This window comes from Haplochromis burtoni, unplaced genomic scaffold, assembly GCF_018398535.1.
Source record: "Haplochromis burtoni strain Fernald_Lab_line unplaced genomic scaffold, NCSU_Asbu1 Contig_112, whole genome shotgun sequence".
Lineage (NCBI taxonomy): Eukaryota > Metazoa > Chordata > Actinopteri > Cichliformes > Cichlidae > Haplochromis > Haplochromis burtoni.
In genome coordinates, this window is record NW_024582473.1 from 915,324 (window position 1) to 932,743 (window position 17,420).

Here is a 17,420-nt window from a genome sequence, read left to right on the forward strand (position 1 = left end):
TGTAAACACATTCATCTTTTCATGAGATGACAATTTGATGGCATTTTGACTCACAGCCCTTTACAGTGAATTGCAGACAGATTCACAGTAGTTAACAAAATGATGAATCCACTTTGGGCACGCTGCTTTCAGGATGTCACAGCTAGTGGTATGCCTTACTGGAGCAAGGCCAGAGATATCTGCAAGTTTCAACAAAAGTACATGAGAACTCCCACTCTGTGGACTTCCAGTTTTCTACACGGCGGTTCAAAGATAGTCCAGAATGAGTGAAACTTTAGACCAAAAATAAAATTTTGTGGAGTGAAGATTTTTCCTCTTGACATTTTCTTTATGCTTGTGATAAAGGGGATCAAGAAGTGAGTACATTTTTAGAATAGTCCTGATTTCAAATTGTAATAAATTACCTCTGTGTAACACTTGGGGACAACAAACAACATTACAGCACTGACATTTGAATTTCACAGATGAAGCGAGCAACAGCAGCCGTTTCTAGCAGCAGTTTTCTGATACCAGTCGTCTTCCTCAACTACGATAACCATTTGATTCTTAAACACACAGAAAGTGAATCCCATGTTAAAAATGTACATTTTTACAGCAATAAAAAAACAAAACAAAAATATCCAGTTACAGCCTCCTGTTTTGGTCTTCATAGAAGTTTCTTTAATTTAATACTAGAGAAGGTTGCAGCTGCTTGCATTGCCAGGTGTCCCAACACAGGAAGCTGCCGCCCATCTGTGTTTGCTGGGCTTTACCTTCTTTAGTTTAAGTCTCGGAACTGGACCTCCACAGTGTTTGTGCTGTCGGTGCCTTGCTTACAGGGTGGTGTAGTCTGTCCAAGAAGTTGGTGCTTTAGTTTTGGTGAGTGAAATTCAACCGTTGTATTTGTCTGTTACTTAGCACTAATTAGCTTCAAGTCTGACAATATTAGGCTAATGAATTCCCACTCCAAACAAGATCACGATCATTTTGGTTCCAAAAATTTACATAGTGGTACCAAAATGCTGATTTTGAGAATTCAACACGAGGAGTAAGCGGCCCATCCATTTTTATATACAGTCTATGCTTTTACCATTCACTGTGGACTGTCTTGCTACTGCTGTTTGCTGCTTTTTTAGCTGAGCTCCAGCCAACTGTACAATGAGACAAATAGGAATGGAACGGCTCCCCTAGATATCTGTGGTTTCAGTCTGTGCAGCAGCTCCATGGCAGATTCCATTTCTCTGGTGTTAATTAGTGCCTGAGCATACATAAATATATTTTATTTGATCCAAAGAAAAGTGAATAAATTTAAAATATGCACAAGAGTTTACAGTCACAAACAAGGCTGCACATAAAGTGACTCATAGTGAAATACTTAAAGCATTTTTCTGGTTTTATAACAACTCACGCTGTGCAAGAGTCTCCAGAAAAACTTTTGACTCCTTCCATGTGCTATCCAGTGAAGATACAGTGTTACAGTAATAACCAATCTGTCGCAACAAGTCCACTCTTATGGCTAGCAGCCACAAATAAGGCAGTTTGGTTTGTGATGAGTGCAGGCATTCAAGGCAGTGGCTCACATTATCAGAGGTGGCTAAGCATATCATACATCAAGTTTCAGGTCAGTATCAGCATGGGACATTGCAGTTACACTTCTGAGTGTTGAGAAAAGTTGGCAGAAAAGTTATTAACCCTCGTGGCTATACGGGAAGCCATTATCTAAGGGTCAATTTCTTTCTAACAAGATCAAGTCTTACAATCTTCGTCAGTGTTTCAAGATTCCTTCAACATTTTTCAGACTTATAGCTTTGCAAAAAAAAAGCCAAAAGCAAACTATTGTGGGAACCTGTTTTCCTTCTAATCTGTCCTCTTCAGAGTGAGATCCTCGGTTTTCAGCCATCACTCCTGCTTCTCTTGGCCCCAGCTATCATCCATGCGGGCCCAGTGGAACTCATAGCCCTTGGAGAGCACAAGGCTCTCGAGGTCCCTGTCCTCAGCCCTCTCCTTGAGCCTCTGCTCCTCCAGAATAGAGACCAACATGTCTCGTTTCTCCACTGTTCTCATGATCTCTGCGAGGATCACCTGTTCCTCCTGCAGCTCTGAGGCACTCTTCTTTGTATCTAAAAAGAGTAGGAGGAAGACAGAAATAAGAGCAAGCTATATTATATCAGACTGCAGCGCTGTGTGCTCAAGGCCGTACCCTCTACTGCCATTTTGCGTCGCAGATCCTGCTGCAGCCGACTCTGTGTGTCCTCCAGCTCCAGCTCCTGAGCGCTGAACACAGGAGAAAATAGTGAGACCTCTACATGTGAGAAAAGGGAATTGCTTTCATAATGCATTCGCTTACAAGATCATGAGTTCAGACTCATAGCGTGCCAATCTGTTCTTCTCTAGGACGAGCTTAAACCAGGACTGATAGAGCTGGGCCTCATCACTGTCGTCCGTCTGAGGAGATTCTGTAAAAGGGAAAGAGGGAACGATGTAGGGAGGAAAAAAAAAGGTTTGATAGGGATCAAAAAAGAAGGACATTTCAGAATTTATATCAATTATTTAAAAACCACTGCAAGAACTTCAATGACATACACATCATGTCACAGGGTCATATACTATTCACTGGAACACAAACAGAAGCCTGTATTGCAGAAAGATGAAGCAACAATAAAGTCCCTAGTGTCTATTGTGAGCACAGCCATTAACCGTATGTAGAGGCTTTTAACCAGACCGGGATTACAAGGCAGTGCTTTTCTCTAAATGGTCTGAGAAGTATGGGCAGTGCAATTAAACAGAACGAGAAGGAAAAAAAAAAAAAGAAGCTTTCACTGTGGAATTCCATTGAGCTGTAGAGTAGAGTGAATCAAGGTGTTATGGTACAGACTTCTGTCAAATAAAAGCAGCTACGCAATGCTGAGACTCACAGGTTTGTAAGGCACTGGTCTGAATGTACCTGTTTCTCCTCTTATGATCTTTTCTATGGCCACTCCTCTCTCCTCCAGGTCCCTCTGCTTTTCTCCGACTTCCTCCAACTGTCTCTGGATCACCTGTGCAACGCACCAACGTCGCCGTATGACACATGTAGTTAGATGTGGTCAAAGGAGATTAATCAACGGAGAAATCTTTCTTTGAAATTTCTGCTTTCCCCTCCATACAAAGGATCTAAATTGATTTGTGGTGTTCACAAATAAAATTAGCCCTTCTTTCTCTGAAGTGTCCTTGTTATTCTGGGTAATTCTGAGAACTTGTAATGAACAAGTTTAAAGGCCCCATTTCTTTTATAGAAAACACTTACACGAATCATTCGGAGTAAGAGATTTTTCTGCCGTTCTTCTTCTTCTTCTTTTTATATAAATGCAATTTTTCAATTCTGTGAGCACTACAAACAATGTTCCATTTACCATCCTTGTAATGGGGTTTTCGAAGAAATCTCAGAGACTGATATCAGCAGGGACCGTCTGCAGTGAAAGGAATATTGTGACATTCTTTGGGAAATAAACAAGGATAACAAACTGAAGGAAAAACCTGAAGCACCGACTCTTACAGTGAGGAGTGCTTCTGTTTGTGAAAGGTCACTGCAAATAAACATTAAGCTGGTCATTTTTATCCTTTGATGAAACATTTCTGTCACGGTGGGAGTAGCCTCTCCCCGGGTGATGATGCCCTCATCCATAGGGCAAACAGACTCCCTGAAAGGTTTGATGGAGAATGGAAATGATGTTTGGGGGGACGTGTTAGACAGCAGTCTTCACCACTATAATAATAATAATAATAATAATAATAATAATAATGATGGATTGCATTTATATAGCGCTTTTCTAGAAAAGCGCATCCGTGTGGTAGAGCTCAGGAGACGTGAAGAATCACTGCCAGCAAACATTGACGTCTGGTGTCACATGGTGGCCCACTACCTTATTAACATATGTTATATTGATTTTTTCCCCCCAATTTGTTCATGCCTGAGTCCTTTTATATAATCAGATGCATATATATATATATAAATACTCAAATAGCATCATTATTAAATTCCTTTAGAGCGGCTCCATTTGTTACTAGTCAAAGCATTTTTCCATAGCCTGCCCTGTTTTATTCCTTTTCATTCTTTATGGCCAAGAACCAGCTGGTGTCATATGTGAAATGAGAAAATCCTAATAAATACCACACCCAACCACCTGAAAACTGGTTGAACGCGAGCTCTAATTATTTCTTCTCATGGTTGGATTGATGGGGATTTTGTCACAACTGATTGGATTGTGAATGCAGAAAAGTGCCATCAAATTTTGATCCACCGTGCAATGCCATCTGAAAACATCTGATTAGCAACAGCTTTGGGTTTCAGCATGACAATGGTCCCAAACACACTGGCAAAGCAGTCAAAGCATGTTGGGACAGAAGAACATACAATAGAACACCACGAGTCATGTATGGGCCTTCCCACAGCCCGGATCTCAACACTATCAGAACCTAACATATTACTAATGTTAGGGGGAAACTGGCACGGGGTATTGCTGTCCTGGGGAAAACAAAGCAAATCTTGGATCAGAAAGCACTGCACATATTATACGGTGCTTTACTACTACCATATATGAGCTATTGTGTAGAGGTCTGGGGAAACACATACAAAAGTAATGCACAACCAATAACCATAACGCAGAAAAGAGCCATTAGATTAATAAATAATGCAGGGTACAGGGACCATACAAATGCACTCTTTATCAAAATGCAAGCCATAGAATTTCGGGACTTGGTGAAGTTTAAAACAGCGCAAATAATATATAAAGCAAGAAACAAAATGCTACCAAAAGAAATGCGTAAATTGTTTATAGAAAGACGAGGGGGGAGGAAATGGAATTTAAAAATACAAAGTGCTAGAACAACTTTAAAAAGTATGTCTATCTCAATAGTGAAGAAAGTAACAACATAAACCAGTTTAAAATAAAATATAAAAAAAATAATTTTAAACAAATATAAGAATAAAGAAAACGGGGTTGACCCAGGACAGTAACTGAAGTGATGTTTTGGTTTATTGTGAATCTGCTAATTTACATATTCTGTCTTTTATTATATGAAAGAAACTACATTGTGATGATTTGTGTTTTGTTTTGCTTTTGTTTCATTGTTTGTTTGATTTAAGACTAAAAGAAAACTAAATGAATGAGATGAAAAATTTGTGGGGGTAGGGACTAATAAGTGTATACTTCTGTTTACTCCTTTTTTTAAACAAAAGAATGGAATGATATCACGAAATGATGGTGAATGTACACGTTTGAAATAAAAATGAACTGAACTATTCAAGCAGTTCTAACGGTGAGGTCTGAATCCTCTGGACAGAAATTGGGACTGGGACTATACAATGAAGACTATAGAAAAAGCTGCCAAAGAGATTTAAGACTGTGTTGATGATACAGGCAGTCATACCAAATATTGATTGTCAAGCTCAAAAGAACTGCACAAAATCAGTTTTAGACTTTATATTTCTTTGTATGTTTTCACATGTTTAAATAAAATCAACGCACCTACTTATTATAAAACTAATAAGAAACGAGGGGTGGCTCAACATTTTTGCACAGCACTAAAGATATAAATGTGCTCATAGACATAAATGAACTTTTGACTACAGCAGAAAGTTGAAACATAATAACACCTCTCTGTTAAAGTCATAACTGCTAGATATTCAGTGTCATCAGTGTGGGCATACTCTCAGATACAAACATCGTGGATCTTTTTGAGCGAGCAGCAAACCTTTGTACTTTAAAAGCATCAGGTAAATGTAAAATGTATAACTATGACTGGTAGCAAAAAGCTCTTCAGTCAGGGGTTTTTACATTTTTGTCAGGTCAGACCAATGCACAGCTTTCCAGCACTAATCTCTCTATTAACCACAGACTGAATTTAAAAGGAAATTACGATACCTGAGCTCTGTGAAGCCTCTTTAGCTGTTCTCGTTTAGCCTGTTGGGCCACTGTCTTTTCCTGCTTCCTCCTCAGTTTCTCTGAATGCAGCTGGGACAGGAAGCGTGGAACATTTCACAAAATGTACACATGGAAAAAACCAAAAAACAAACCCAGTACACGCGGGAATAACTGGGATGTGCCGTGTCTCACTCAACAGGAATGTACAAACCTTCTGACTGGATACCAGGTTTTCATTTTCATCATCACTTGAGGAGGGCTCCTCCAAATTCTGCTGACTGGATGCTGGATATGTAAGAGTGAAAAGTTAAAAAGTGAGGATAATTAGAAACTCTTAGCATTTTAGATTTGCAAGAGAAAAAAAAAAAGAGCCTTTTTGGATTATACAGATAAACTTTAAAAGTCAGCATGAAATTTTACTATGATAATCCCATGGATGAAAAATTCTTCTAGGTGTTCAGAAGCCTGCACAAAACAATTGGCTCCAAAAAGTATGGAAACCACACAAGCATGAAGCAAATAAGCAATAAAGGCAGCCAAAAACCTCTTCCTTCTTTTCAGCAGTGGATACTGAAATTAAACATGGCAAGACTTTTAAATAAGGAGGCTTGAGATTGCTCTAAACCCTCAATTTCAGATGGCTTTCTCTATTGCTGGAGCTGTACAACACAGAGCAGAGGAGCTTAACGTGGTCATCTCAGGCACACAGCTCTGAGTGGGGGCAGTAAACCCCACCCGCCCGCTGTTTGAGCCTTCTGTCTATGAGGGGCAGCCAATTACAAGAAAGCTAGCCTAAATGGAGGGTGGTATTAAAGGAAAAGGTGCTAAAGGCTTGTTTCACACAGTGGATGACCAGATGGGCTACACTAAGGGCTAGGGTGTGCAAATCATGCAAAACTACGTTTATTACACCCAGTAGAGAAATCAGAGACCTAAAAATGAGGAGAATAGATCCCCTTTAAACCTCAAAAACACACGTTTAGTAAAACAAGGTCCTTTGATTCTGTCTGGAGGGTTTTGTTTAGTTCACTTCTCTGATCATCAGACATTATTGCAGTTGCAGCTGCCCACTGACCTGAGTTAAAGTGTGGAACTTGTAAATTGGATCAAGCTAAAGGCAAAAAAATCCAGAGGATTTAAAGCACTGTTACAAACAAGCTTCGGAGTCCCTACACTAACCTTTGTTTCTGAGGTTAGAGAGGATGCTTGTAATTTCCTTTTGAACCTCCTGGTCTTTCCCTTCACTCCCAGACAATTCCCTCTTCCTCAGCCTCAAGGAAGAGAACAAGTTGACCCTTTTGCGTGCAAATGGGCCAATGTCATCAGCGAACACCTCTCCAGAGTCTTTACGGCCCTTTAAGGACACCTGCTGCAACAGGGAAGGCAGGTCCTGCCCCGCCCCCCATGGATCTGCCCAATGAGCTTCACGCATGCTGGCCTGGTCCTCTCGGGATGACTCTGGCGCTATGGCACTGAAGCGTGAGCTAAAGCTAAACGCTCCCTCGGACATGGGCCGCCGTTTGCGGGGACCGTCGTGTTTAGGTCTCCTGTTAAAGCAGAGGAAAAGTATCAGAATTTAATCTGATTTGAAGCCCATAGAGAGCAGTAGAGAAGACAGCTTGGTTTACATAACAGCAAACTATGAGCCAAGTATTTTATACATTATGACTGCAGTGTTGGAGCTGCTGAGTTGATTGGTCCCGCTAAATGTCCTCCTGAAGGCGTTGGCTATAGCCTGGAAGGCTGAGGGGGATGAAGCTGAAGTTTGGCTCGGGGAAGCCTCCCCGCTCTGGATGGAGTTTCTCCGAGGCTCATCTAGTTGTGCCTCTGCCTGTACCTGATAAAACATGAGAGGAGAGGATAGATGTATTCAATATAATGTAGGATTAATTCCTCTTATATCTCTCACATCACTGTCCGTGAGCCATTCTACATAGCATAGAAGGAAAAGATGAGAAAACTATCTTCTCTCAGGTTAATAAACAGATCAAGTCTCCACCTGGTCCTTATGTTGTGGTGCGTTTTCGGTGGTTGTGCTAACGGGAGTTCCCTCTGGGTTGACCTCCACGTCCCAGTTCAGAAGCTTCTCTTTGGCAGAAAAGGACAAGGCCAAGCGTTTCCTTGGCGTAGATGTTCTGCAGACGGCCGAGCGCTCCTCACTCGTCTCATTTACCTCTGGAGGATTCAGGGTATCCACTGATGTTTTGGAACTGCTGTCCGAGTGCTGAAAGAAGAGCAGAAAATAGTCTTTTTTGTTCACACTGTGCAACGTCAATGAATTACACAGACACCCTTGCTCTTAGTTATATTCCTTAAAAACAAGACCGTTCTGTATCCAGTGAATGTAAATTAGTCATAACATACAGGTTGTTTTTCTGCTGAAGTGATCTCCTCATAGTCAGAGTCGGCTTCAGGGACGGTATCAGGTCCGTCTTTGTCCAGCTGTGAGCTTTTGGGATAGCGCTTGATGAAAAGCAGAGGGAAGGCTACATAAAGAGACACAACAGGGAACACTTTACAACAAAAAAATATGCAAATACTGCAACCATTTTTCTGTTACCCAGCAACTATTAATTTACCTGAATATAATACAGGCACGAAACACTGTCTTTTTTCTTTTAGGTTCAGCATGCAAATGGAAAATGTGAAACACATCAGACATCAAAACTTCAGCTTCACATTACTTCTTACATCTTTAAAATGTGAATGATGCCACTGAAGTGACTGACACAATTCAACAGGGTTCTTACAGCTTAATGCAAGTTGTATGAATTTTAACACCAACTTTACAATATCCAGAATTAAAGGGAAGAAGTGCACCAGGTGGCAGCTCTGAAATAAAGCCACTGTTAGCAGCCACAATAAGCAGATCCGAGGTAGTGCGCTAATCCAAAATGGCTGATGTTTTGGCTTTCTTATCTGAAATGTATGCAAACGTATGTGCATCCTATGGGATTCCACTGCAAAGATTTCCACTGTGCACTTAATACAGCACACCTCTTAAAGAGTGGCTGGTACCAGTTCAGTCATGCAGCAAAAACTTGGTTCAAAGCGCAATTTTCTTTCAATCTGTGCAGTCAGTACAATATGATAAATTGACCTGCATTTACACAATGCTTTAATCATAGTCGCTCACACACTGAAGGGCACACGAGGGGCAGTTTGGGGTTCAGCATCTTTTCTTATGACAATCCTTGGAAAAGATCTTGAATAATCAGACCCCAACTTATCTTAAAGACCTCATATCACCCCAATAGAGCACTTTGCTCTCAGACTGCTCTATTGGGGTGATAAGACTGTTGGCTTACTTGCGGTTCCTAAATTTTTAAAAGTAGAATGGGAGGCAGAACCTTCAGCTTTCAGGCCCCTCTTCTGTGAAACCAGCTCCCAGTTTGGATTGGGGAGACAAACACCCTCTCTACTTGTAAGATTAGCCTTTAATCTTTCTTTTTTGATAAAGCATATAGTTAGAGCTGGACCAGGTGACTCTGCATCCTCCCTTAGTTATGGGCTGCTGGGGGACTTCCATGATGCACTGAGTGTTTCTTCTTCACTCCCTATGCGTTTACATGCCACTCTACATTTAATCATTAGTTATTATTAATCTCTGGCTCTCTTCCACAGTGTCTTTTATCTTGCCTCCTTTGCTCAGCCACAACCGGTTGTGCCAGATGGCCGTCCCTCCCTGAGCCTGGCTCTGCCAGAGGTTTCTTCCTGTTAAAAGAGGTTTTTTTTCCCCCCACTGTCGCCAAGGGCTTGCTCATAGGGGGTCATCTGATTGTTGTGGTCTTTACCTTACAATATAAAGCACCTTAGATGACTGCTGTTGTGATTTGGTGCTATATATTATTAAAATTGAATTGAATGGAATAGAGTAATATTTAGCTTTGTCCAACTCACAGCCAGTCAGTAAATCATTTCAAACCAGTTAGTTTTAAATTTTAAAAGTCCAGTGTCTGACAAAAGTATGCTAAGATATCACAATTCAATTGAAAGATTGATTTAAGAGATTTAACACAAAGTAAGCCCCTTGTTTCTGTTAAGACCTTTTCGTAAATGTGACAAATGAAAATACCTGCTGCAAGTTATTTTTAGAAACCTGTATCTTAGGGTTCGCTAACTAACAACAGATTAATGAGTACAAGTGTAGGTGTGTAGTCTTCAAAAGCAGTGTGAGCCAAACCACCTTGAAACAGATGGCAGATTGAATAATGCTAAAAAAATACATGTATGAACTGTAAGCAGCCATAACCACAAAATTATCAACCTGACACATAAAGAAGGAAAACTTTGTTTTCTGAGGATTTGTCAGTCATGGCTGCAGTTAGGAGGAGGAATACTGTCTGTCCATCACGTCACAGGAATCAAATCACTCTGCAGAAAACAACAAACAGCCCAGAACACTACAAAGTTGGGAAACAGTGACCTCTAGTGTTGAATACATTGGATGACAGTTTATCAACTACATAAAAACCACAAGGCTACAGTAACTGTAATTGAGCACTTTCCCCACTAACATCTGGTTTGTCACATCACGTTATTTGTGCACAGATATTGTAGAGTGAAATGTTTTATCAGTAACAGCCTGCACTGTAAAAACAACTAAGTAAAGTCTCATAACCAAACTATTAATAGCTGTCAGACAAGAAACAAGTTTTCGGTTCTCATTGAAACGATGACGACAACAACAGGAAGATTGATGATGATGGCAGAGGCAAGACCGGAGTGAAAATCTGAGCTACTCACTTGCTCGAATCTTCCGCTTCCATCTGTTGTGTTTGTGTTTGGGGTTACAGTGATCTGCAAAACAAGGGAAGAATTTCTATAAGTTGCAAAGGTTAACATTAAGCAGAAATGAATTAAACACAGAAAAAAGGAAATGAAGGCTGATTAAGTGAATGTGGGGAATGCTGTCAGGTAAGAATTTGGTGTGGAACAGATCAGGTGTGGGTCACATGAAAAAGCTCATCTCACCAGGTAAGAAAAAGAACATTTTAATAATAATGTGCGACATCATTTTTGAAAAAGTTGGAATATGGTGTGAAATGTAAATCCAAACAGAATGCAATAATGTGAAACTAATTTAAAGGCGTATTTCACAGAAAATAGCACAAAGGTAATATATGACATACCATTTGTAAAATATGTGATATTTTAAATTTGAAGCTAGCAACGTGTTTCTAAAAAGCTGGGAAGAGCTTTTTCATGCATTCCTGCAAGCCTTTGGTTTGCTGTAAAGGAAACACATTTTGCTTCCTTTCTTTATTTTAACAAAGAGCTTCTTAAACAGGTGGAAAAATATCCATTAGAAGTGGTAATAAATGGATTTGAGTGAGATCTCAAGCACATCTCATGTTGCAGGTGTTACTTGTCCTATTTAAATAGGGAAGAATAGCGAAATTGAGATGTTCTGTATTCTGCTTTAGAATCTCTTACTGGATAAGAGGAGATACTCTGCGAATACTAAGAACCTCAGCTTTAAGAGTTTGCAATGTTCATGTGGAGAAATCTATGTAGACCAGAGAAGAGAGGTTATATTTCAAAAGGTACAGATTGCTCAGTGACACTTGATGAGCTGCACATTTAAAGATTGCACACAATGTCATCCTTTTTAATCACGTGTTGGATCTGTATACGATGCGTTTTGAGAAATTATGTTTTTTCATATTGTGAAATGTCCTGCGAAACAAACTAAGCACACCAACGTTATGTTATTCAAACGTCGCATGAAAGTTCTGGGAAGTTTTGTGCAGGTAAACAGCTTAGTTTGCAGGACTGTGGTGAGTTCGCAGTAAAGCCCTGTGTTGGACTGGTAAAGTCAGAGTGTTGGGTTACATCAAGTGTAGCACAGATTCATTTACATTTAAGTTGATGATGCTTGGATTCATTCACTGAACTCAGTCGTTATAACAACTTAACGTCTGGTGTAAAGACAATAAAATGGAACAGAACTGAAACATCTGCTTACATCTGGTTGAATTCAGTTGTGTAAATCCACAAAGAGTGTCTGCACTCACGTAATAATATTATATTGTATTATATTAAAAAAGCAGAAAGTCCAGTTCCTGCGTCCTTTTTCACTTTTACTTGAGCAACAAAGTTGAACCAGTGCTTTAACTTTCACTGGAGTATTTTTCAACACACTTCTACTCACAGTATTTCTGTACTTTTCCACCCCTGATGTGGACAGACTATTACAGTGGTGTGGGACAAAAACTATAAAATCAGTCACACCCCTGTCTCCCACACATAACCGGAGGAGGGTCTCCAACACAAACAAAGTAAAGTCACGAGTTAGAGTTCAGCCAGTTTGAGATTCTCCCTCAGGGAATATCATGCTATGAATGAAACAACAAACATAAACTTTGGGGATTTAAAAAGCCATCCGAGCAACTGGAAATCGTTGTTTTTCCTCCAGCCTACCATCCTCATTTCTTCAAGAAAAAGAAAATCGCACTGACCTTTGGAAGAGTCCTGGCTTTGACCTTTTGCTGCGGCGGTATCTTGCGTTTTGGGTTTTACTAAACAGGAAGCATCGTGAGCTTCCACTGCCACATCCACATCGTCGGGAACGTTTTTATCAAGCGGTTCAGAGAGTGAACTGGAGGCCTCGTCTGCAAGTAACAACAGTATGCAGCCATTACATTCAAGTTCGTGTTAAACTAATCAGCGGTACAATGTTATTAAACAGCGCGTTTCATGCCTGTGATCTTAAGAACAGACTTAAGAACTTCAGCACAAAAAGTTGACAGTTACAAGAACTGAACTACTAGTCCTGCACCTCAAAGTAAAGATGCTAGGCGCTAATTAAGCATTGCAAAATTAAACAGAACTATTCTTAAATTCAAGAATTTAATCTGAACCATATTTTGGCTTCTTAGGGACACAGAAGCTGTTTAAACACACAGAGTGAGACGAGTTCAGTCAGACAACCAGAAATGTGCTGCTTCACGCGCAAACGACTGGTTTGTTTAAGCTGCATTTTCCCATCTCTCCCCAATTTCTACATGCAAAATATCTACGTGGACTGTTGAGCTCGAAGCTTGAACGACTAACTACACAGTGCTGCTGTGAGAAGTAAAAGGTAAAGGTGAGTGGTCTGACTGAACTGCAACTTCACAGAAAATCTTCATTTCCATACAGGCATAGATAAAATACACAGTCACATATTCATGAGTACTCACAGAGTAACGAAGTCAACATTGTACAGAAGGGATTCCACTTGGTAACAGCAAAGAAATGAAAAGATGTCGGTATAACCACAGGTATAAATGGGCCCCTAGGTATTTTTCTTATTTTTAACACTGATGGCACCAGTTATCCATTTTTGGTTTGGCTCAAAAATTTTACTTGAAAGGTTTGGGATCAAGTGAAAGTGAAATAATAATAATAATAATAAAAAATAAAAAAAACCTTTAAAGCTAGGATTCAGAGATGTCAAATTTGAAGGAAAGGACAGAGAAGACCCGCTAGCAGAACCCATGAGAAAGCTAACAGAAGATTCACTTCAATTCTGTTTAAGTCTTGAGCTTTTTCCAATTATATGCAAGCTTTTGCATGAACCTTGTTCTTCCTTGTTTGCCTTTACAGTTATTATTTTTATTAATAGCCAGCATTTTTGTCACCTTCTCAAAAAGCTCAAGTTAATGGTTAACAAAAGCTGTGATCGTGAACATGATTTGTGTGGGTGATGTTAGCATAAAAGAAAAAAAGATTTCCTATAAAAGAAGTTGTTTGTTTTTAATTTAACTGCTCAATTATGAGACAACCCCTGTTCAACTGTAACAACAAATGATGACGCGAGTAATTTATGCAATCAAACTGATTTATTTTGAAATATATTTACAGCTTATAAATATCATAAATTAGCATTTTTACAGGAATTCTCAATGTGGAAAAAATAAGGCTGGAAGGCTGCGTTGAGATAACATAACTGCATAACACAGACAGTAGCCACAAGAAGGTCTGTGGCAGTGTGCAAAAAAACCAAAAAGCTGCTACTGGGCTGCTTCACTCCTGAGCAAAGACTAGGAGGTACATGAGAGGGACCTGGAGAGGGGCTCTGAGGGGGGGAGGCTTCCTTCTGAAACAGAGGGAACCACAGACAGACCACAGACATGTGGACACGTGTTACCGTCGAATGGGCCTAAGAAGAAGGGAGGCTGCTGCTGTGTTAGAGAACAAATCAATCCAGGGGCATTCACGTCGGTGCTTGGTGTTAGAGGAGTGAGGGACAAGCAGAGCACAACATGAGCATTACGAGGGTTAGCCTGCGCAAACTGGCTAAAAAAAAGGTGCAACATATGCATCCGTTAACCATAAGATTATGAAGTTTAATCCAAGGTTTTTAAAAATAGTGGACCTGCAACATTAACCTTTATATGTCCCTTCCCTTAGGTGAACAAATCCAATTAAAGCACTAAAAAATAAAAAAGGTTAAATTAGATATTTCTATGTATCCAAAGTTTAAATACTTCAAAGAGCAGGTAGGAGCCTGGGTCAAACTGATACAGTCGGCCAATATCAGCCATTAATCCTGAAGCTCCACCAGTACTGGTGTCTGTTGTGCTGCATTATCATATGAAAGCTTTGGTATCATCACACAGTGATCTGCTCTCTCTGCACCGTTTGAAATTTCTCTCACTTTCTGCAGCACATGTAGCACCACGGCTGAGCAGAGAGTCAATCGCCATGTTTCAGTTCAATTTCTGCCTCGTTTGTGAAGTACAGTGGTAGAAAGTTGAACAATGGCCCAGCACATTTAATGGGGACCAAACATCGGACACAAAAATCCACCACTGGTTTAACTCTTATATTTATATTGGTCAATAGAAGGCTACATTAAGTTTGCTTATTTCATCTGTAGGCTCTGTGTAGAGAATCCCTACAAATGTTGTTGGTCAGCTGACGTCAAACCAATAGCGCCATCCCTAGATCCATAGACTGTATATAAATGATGAAAGCATTTTGTAAAGCCTCAAACTGAACATTTCAATCAATCGATCAACAGAGGACTATTTTCCATATTTCTATACAGCTGGACATGTTTTTGCAACTAGAAGATTGACCCCCTGCTGGTCATTCGAATTAATACTGGTTTATTACCATTTCACATTTGTTTCACTTTGCAAGCTCCATCTTTTATATACAGTCTATGCACGGGCCAAACCGCTAGCATGGCTAAAAAGAAAAGCTCATTTCAGTTTGATGCACAGTTTAGATACCAAAGAACTGAAGATAATGGCAGCTTCATCCTTTCATGTAAGTATTCTTGGCGAGTTGTTTGCATGATACTGTTCATTGCATAATATTTAATATAGTATTTAACATACCACAAAGCTGCACGTAACACCTTTATCAACTATAGCATGCGATACGTGTGGTTCATGCTGGTTACTCTGGGTTACACAGAGACAGTACAGAGCTACGAAAGCAGACAAGCTCTTATGGCCAAAGCCAGCCAATCGTCACCTTCACAGGACTCAGCCAATCAGAGGGTGCAGCATTGGAAACTTGAACGGACTGAACAAAATGAAGTGAATGAGACAGAGGAAATGAATTTGGGAGGGGGAGAAAAAAGGAGACAGATAAGATAAAGGAGAATGAATGGAAAGATGGAAAAAATGCACAATATAGTGAGAATTACAGGAAATGGTACAATCAGCACTGAAATTCTCACGTTACGATATTAAGCACTGAATACACCTTAGGTATCATTAACAAAACAGAATATAACAAATAAGGCTCACATTTCACAAAATAAAAGCGCTACATTGTTGCAAAGCTAAAAACAAAGTGAACATTTTCACTGAGTCAAGAACTTCAGTAGGTTTGGATTCAATGACTTTGGCCAACAGGGAGGCCGAAAGAAAAAAAACAAAAACAAAAAAAACAAACAAAAAAAACAAAACAAAACAAAAAAAAAAAACAGTCTGAAATGATCATTATATAAAGAGTCTTTTTTTGTTCTTGTTTTATTTTTTAAGAAAAAGCAATAATGTGCTTTTGAGTTAATTTTATAACCCAATGCAAGAAAATACTGCAAAAAACCCCAACACAGAGTGGGTGCTCTCGTGACAATTAGAAAACAGAAGTAAAAAAATTAGATGAATCGTCACCCAAAGAGAGAAAAACGTAAATGATTAATTTTTTTTTTTTTTAATAATTTGAATTCCATCCATATTTTTAAAATGATTTTTAACAGAAAACAATACAATAAATAATGAATCCTGAATAAATAAAGGGACATCGGTGAATTACCTTTAAGAAAATACACAAAGTGAAATACTTTGAGATTTAAAAAAAAAAAAAAAAAAAAGAAGAAAAGTTTGGTATTACTATTGCACACTCTGGTGTTGCAGCGTTACGGGGCAGCAGGCAGAGTGCAGACACCACAATTACTGGTTTAGTCCACTGAGAAAAACCAACACTCAGTCCCGATGGCTTAAAAAGATTGAAGCAGAGAGCGTGTTCCAGGTCACTCTAGTGCAATTACTATAATACTGACGTTATATTAACTAATAAGATTCTTGTATAGAGTGTCTTGCGGTCTGGGTTGGACATTTCTGTGACAGCCCAGTGGGTAAAAATCTGCCTGGAACAAACCCACGTGAGTCAGAGAAGGTTACAACACCAGGAGAGCCTGATGGTCAACAAGCATGTACCAAAAGAACCCGGGTAGAGCGCTCAACATGGCGTCCTGCTTCATAAATTACTGATGGCTTCAAAAACACAACACTAAAATGAAATGAAATGATGGAAAGCATTGCACATTTGACGCTTTTTTTGGGAAATGCAAAAGAAAAAGAAATCCATCTGGGCTCCTATCTGGCCACCTGGCTCCATGACCCCCCCCGTTAGTCTCCCTCCTAAGTGAGCTGGTGGCCGACGAGATGCTGCTGGGCCATCTGGGGCTCCTGGTAGATCTGTCCCAACACCTCATGCATCATGTAGAGCAGAGGACAGCCCAGGCTCAGCAGCTCAAACAGCAACACATAGTCATGCGAGTAGCTCCTTACGTGCGACCCCACAGCTGAGAAAGACTCACACACACTTCCCAACAGCTGTTGAGGCAACACACACACAGCCCGGCTAGCACGCCTCGGCAGGCTCAAGCCTCGCCTAAGCAAGGAAACCAGGGTACCTGGGGGTTGCAGCTGGGTGCTGCCCGTGGTGGCGGTGGTGTAGCTCCCGCCGTCCATGGACGAGGGTGCGACACGACTTTGGGGTTCCTGTACAAAAACAACACACAGAGAAAGAACTCAGAAACGCAACACTCTTCTAAAACAACAACAGGGAACTTTTCAACAAGAAGATTTAGACAACCACACAAGTTTACTCCACTAAAACTACTGTTTCACACCGATGCTCCAACACTGCTATTCTTTTCATGCTGAATATAGGGTAATCCAGAATTAGAGTATGGAGGACAGATACCCACACTGAAGGTTTGATTGTATCCTTTAAGCAGGGTGGAATGCCATCCCATAATAATAGGTACTCATTCATATGAATAACAGTAAAGAAAACCGTCTGAAG

General features: G+C 40.1%; 1 protein-coding gene across 6 annotated transcripts in view; it reads right to left on the reverse strand.

Annotated features, from left to right (window-relative positions):
* Positions 1 to 1,791: 1,791 nt before the first annotated feature.
* Positions 1,792 to 17,420, reverse strand: part of mical2b (microtubule associated monooxygenase, calponin and LIM domain containing 2b) — a 58,369-nt gene continuing 42,740 nt past the window's right edge. For 4 of the 6 annotated variants that reach the window (XM_042223465.1, XM_042223467.1, XM_014335524.2 and 1 more), the window contains 13 exons: positions 17,026 to 17,113; positions 12,344 to 12,496; positions 10,629 to 10,682; positions 8,247 to 8,368; positions 7,882 to 8,106; positions 7,544 to 7,719; positions 7,062 to 7,429; positions 6,094 to 6,167; positions 5,883 to 5,972; positions 2,924 to 3,017; positions 2,327 to 2,435; positions 2,180 to 2,253; positions 1,792 to 2,099 (listed from right to left, as the gene is read on the reverse strand). In XM_042223465.1, coding sequence (XP_042079399.1) covers positions 1,879 to 2,099; positions 2,180 to 2,253; positions 2,327 to 2,435; positions 2,924 to 3,017; positions 5,883 to 5,972; positions 6,094 to 6,167; positions 7,062 to 7,429; positions 7,544 to 7,719; positions 7,882 to 8,106; positions 8,247 to 8,368; positions 10,629 to 10,682; positions 12,344 to 12,496; positions 17,026 to 17,113 — 1,848 coding nt within the window. In that variant the 3' untranslated portion in view covers positions 1,792 to 1,878. Of the gene's footprint in view, positions 2,100 to 2,179; positions 2,254 to 2,326; positions 2,436 to 2,923; positions 3,018 to 5,882; positions 5,973 to 6,093; positions 6,168 to 7,061; positions 7,430 to 7,543; positions 7,720 to 7,881; positions 8,107 to 8,246; positions 8,369 to 10,628; positions 10,683 to 12,343; positions 15,405 to 17,025; positions 17,114 to 17,420 lie in introns of those variants that run through there. The other 2 variants (XM_042223468.1, XM_042223469.1) reach the window with 2 other exon arrangements.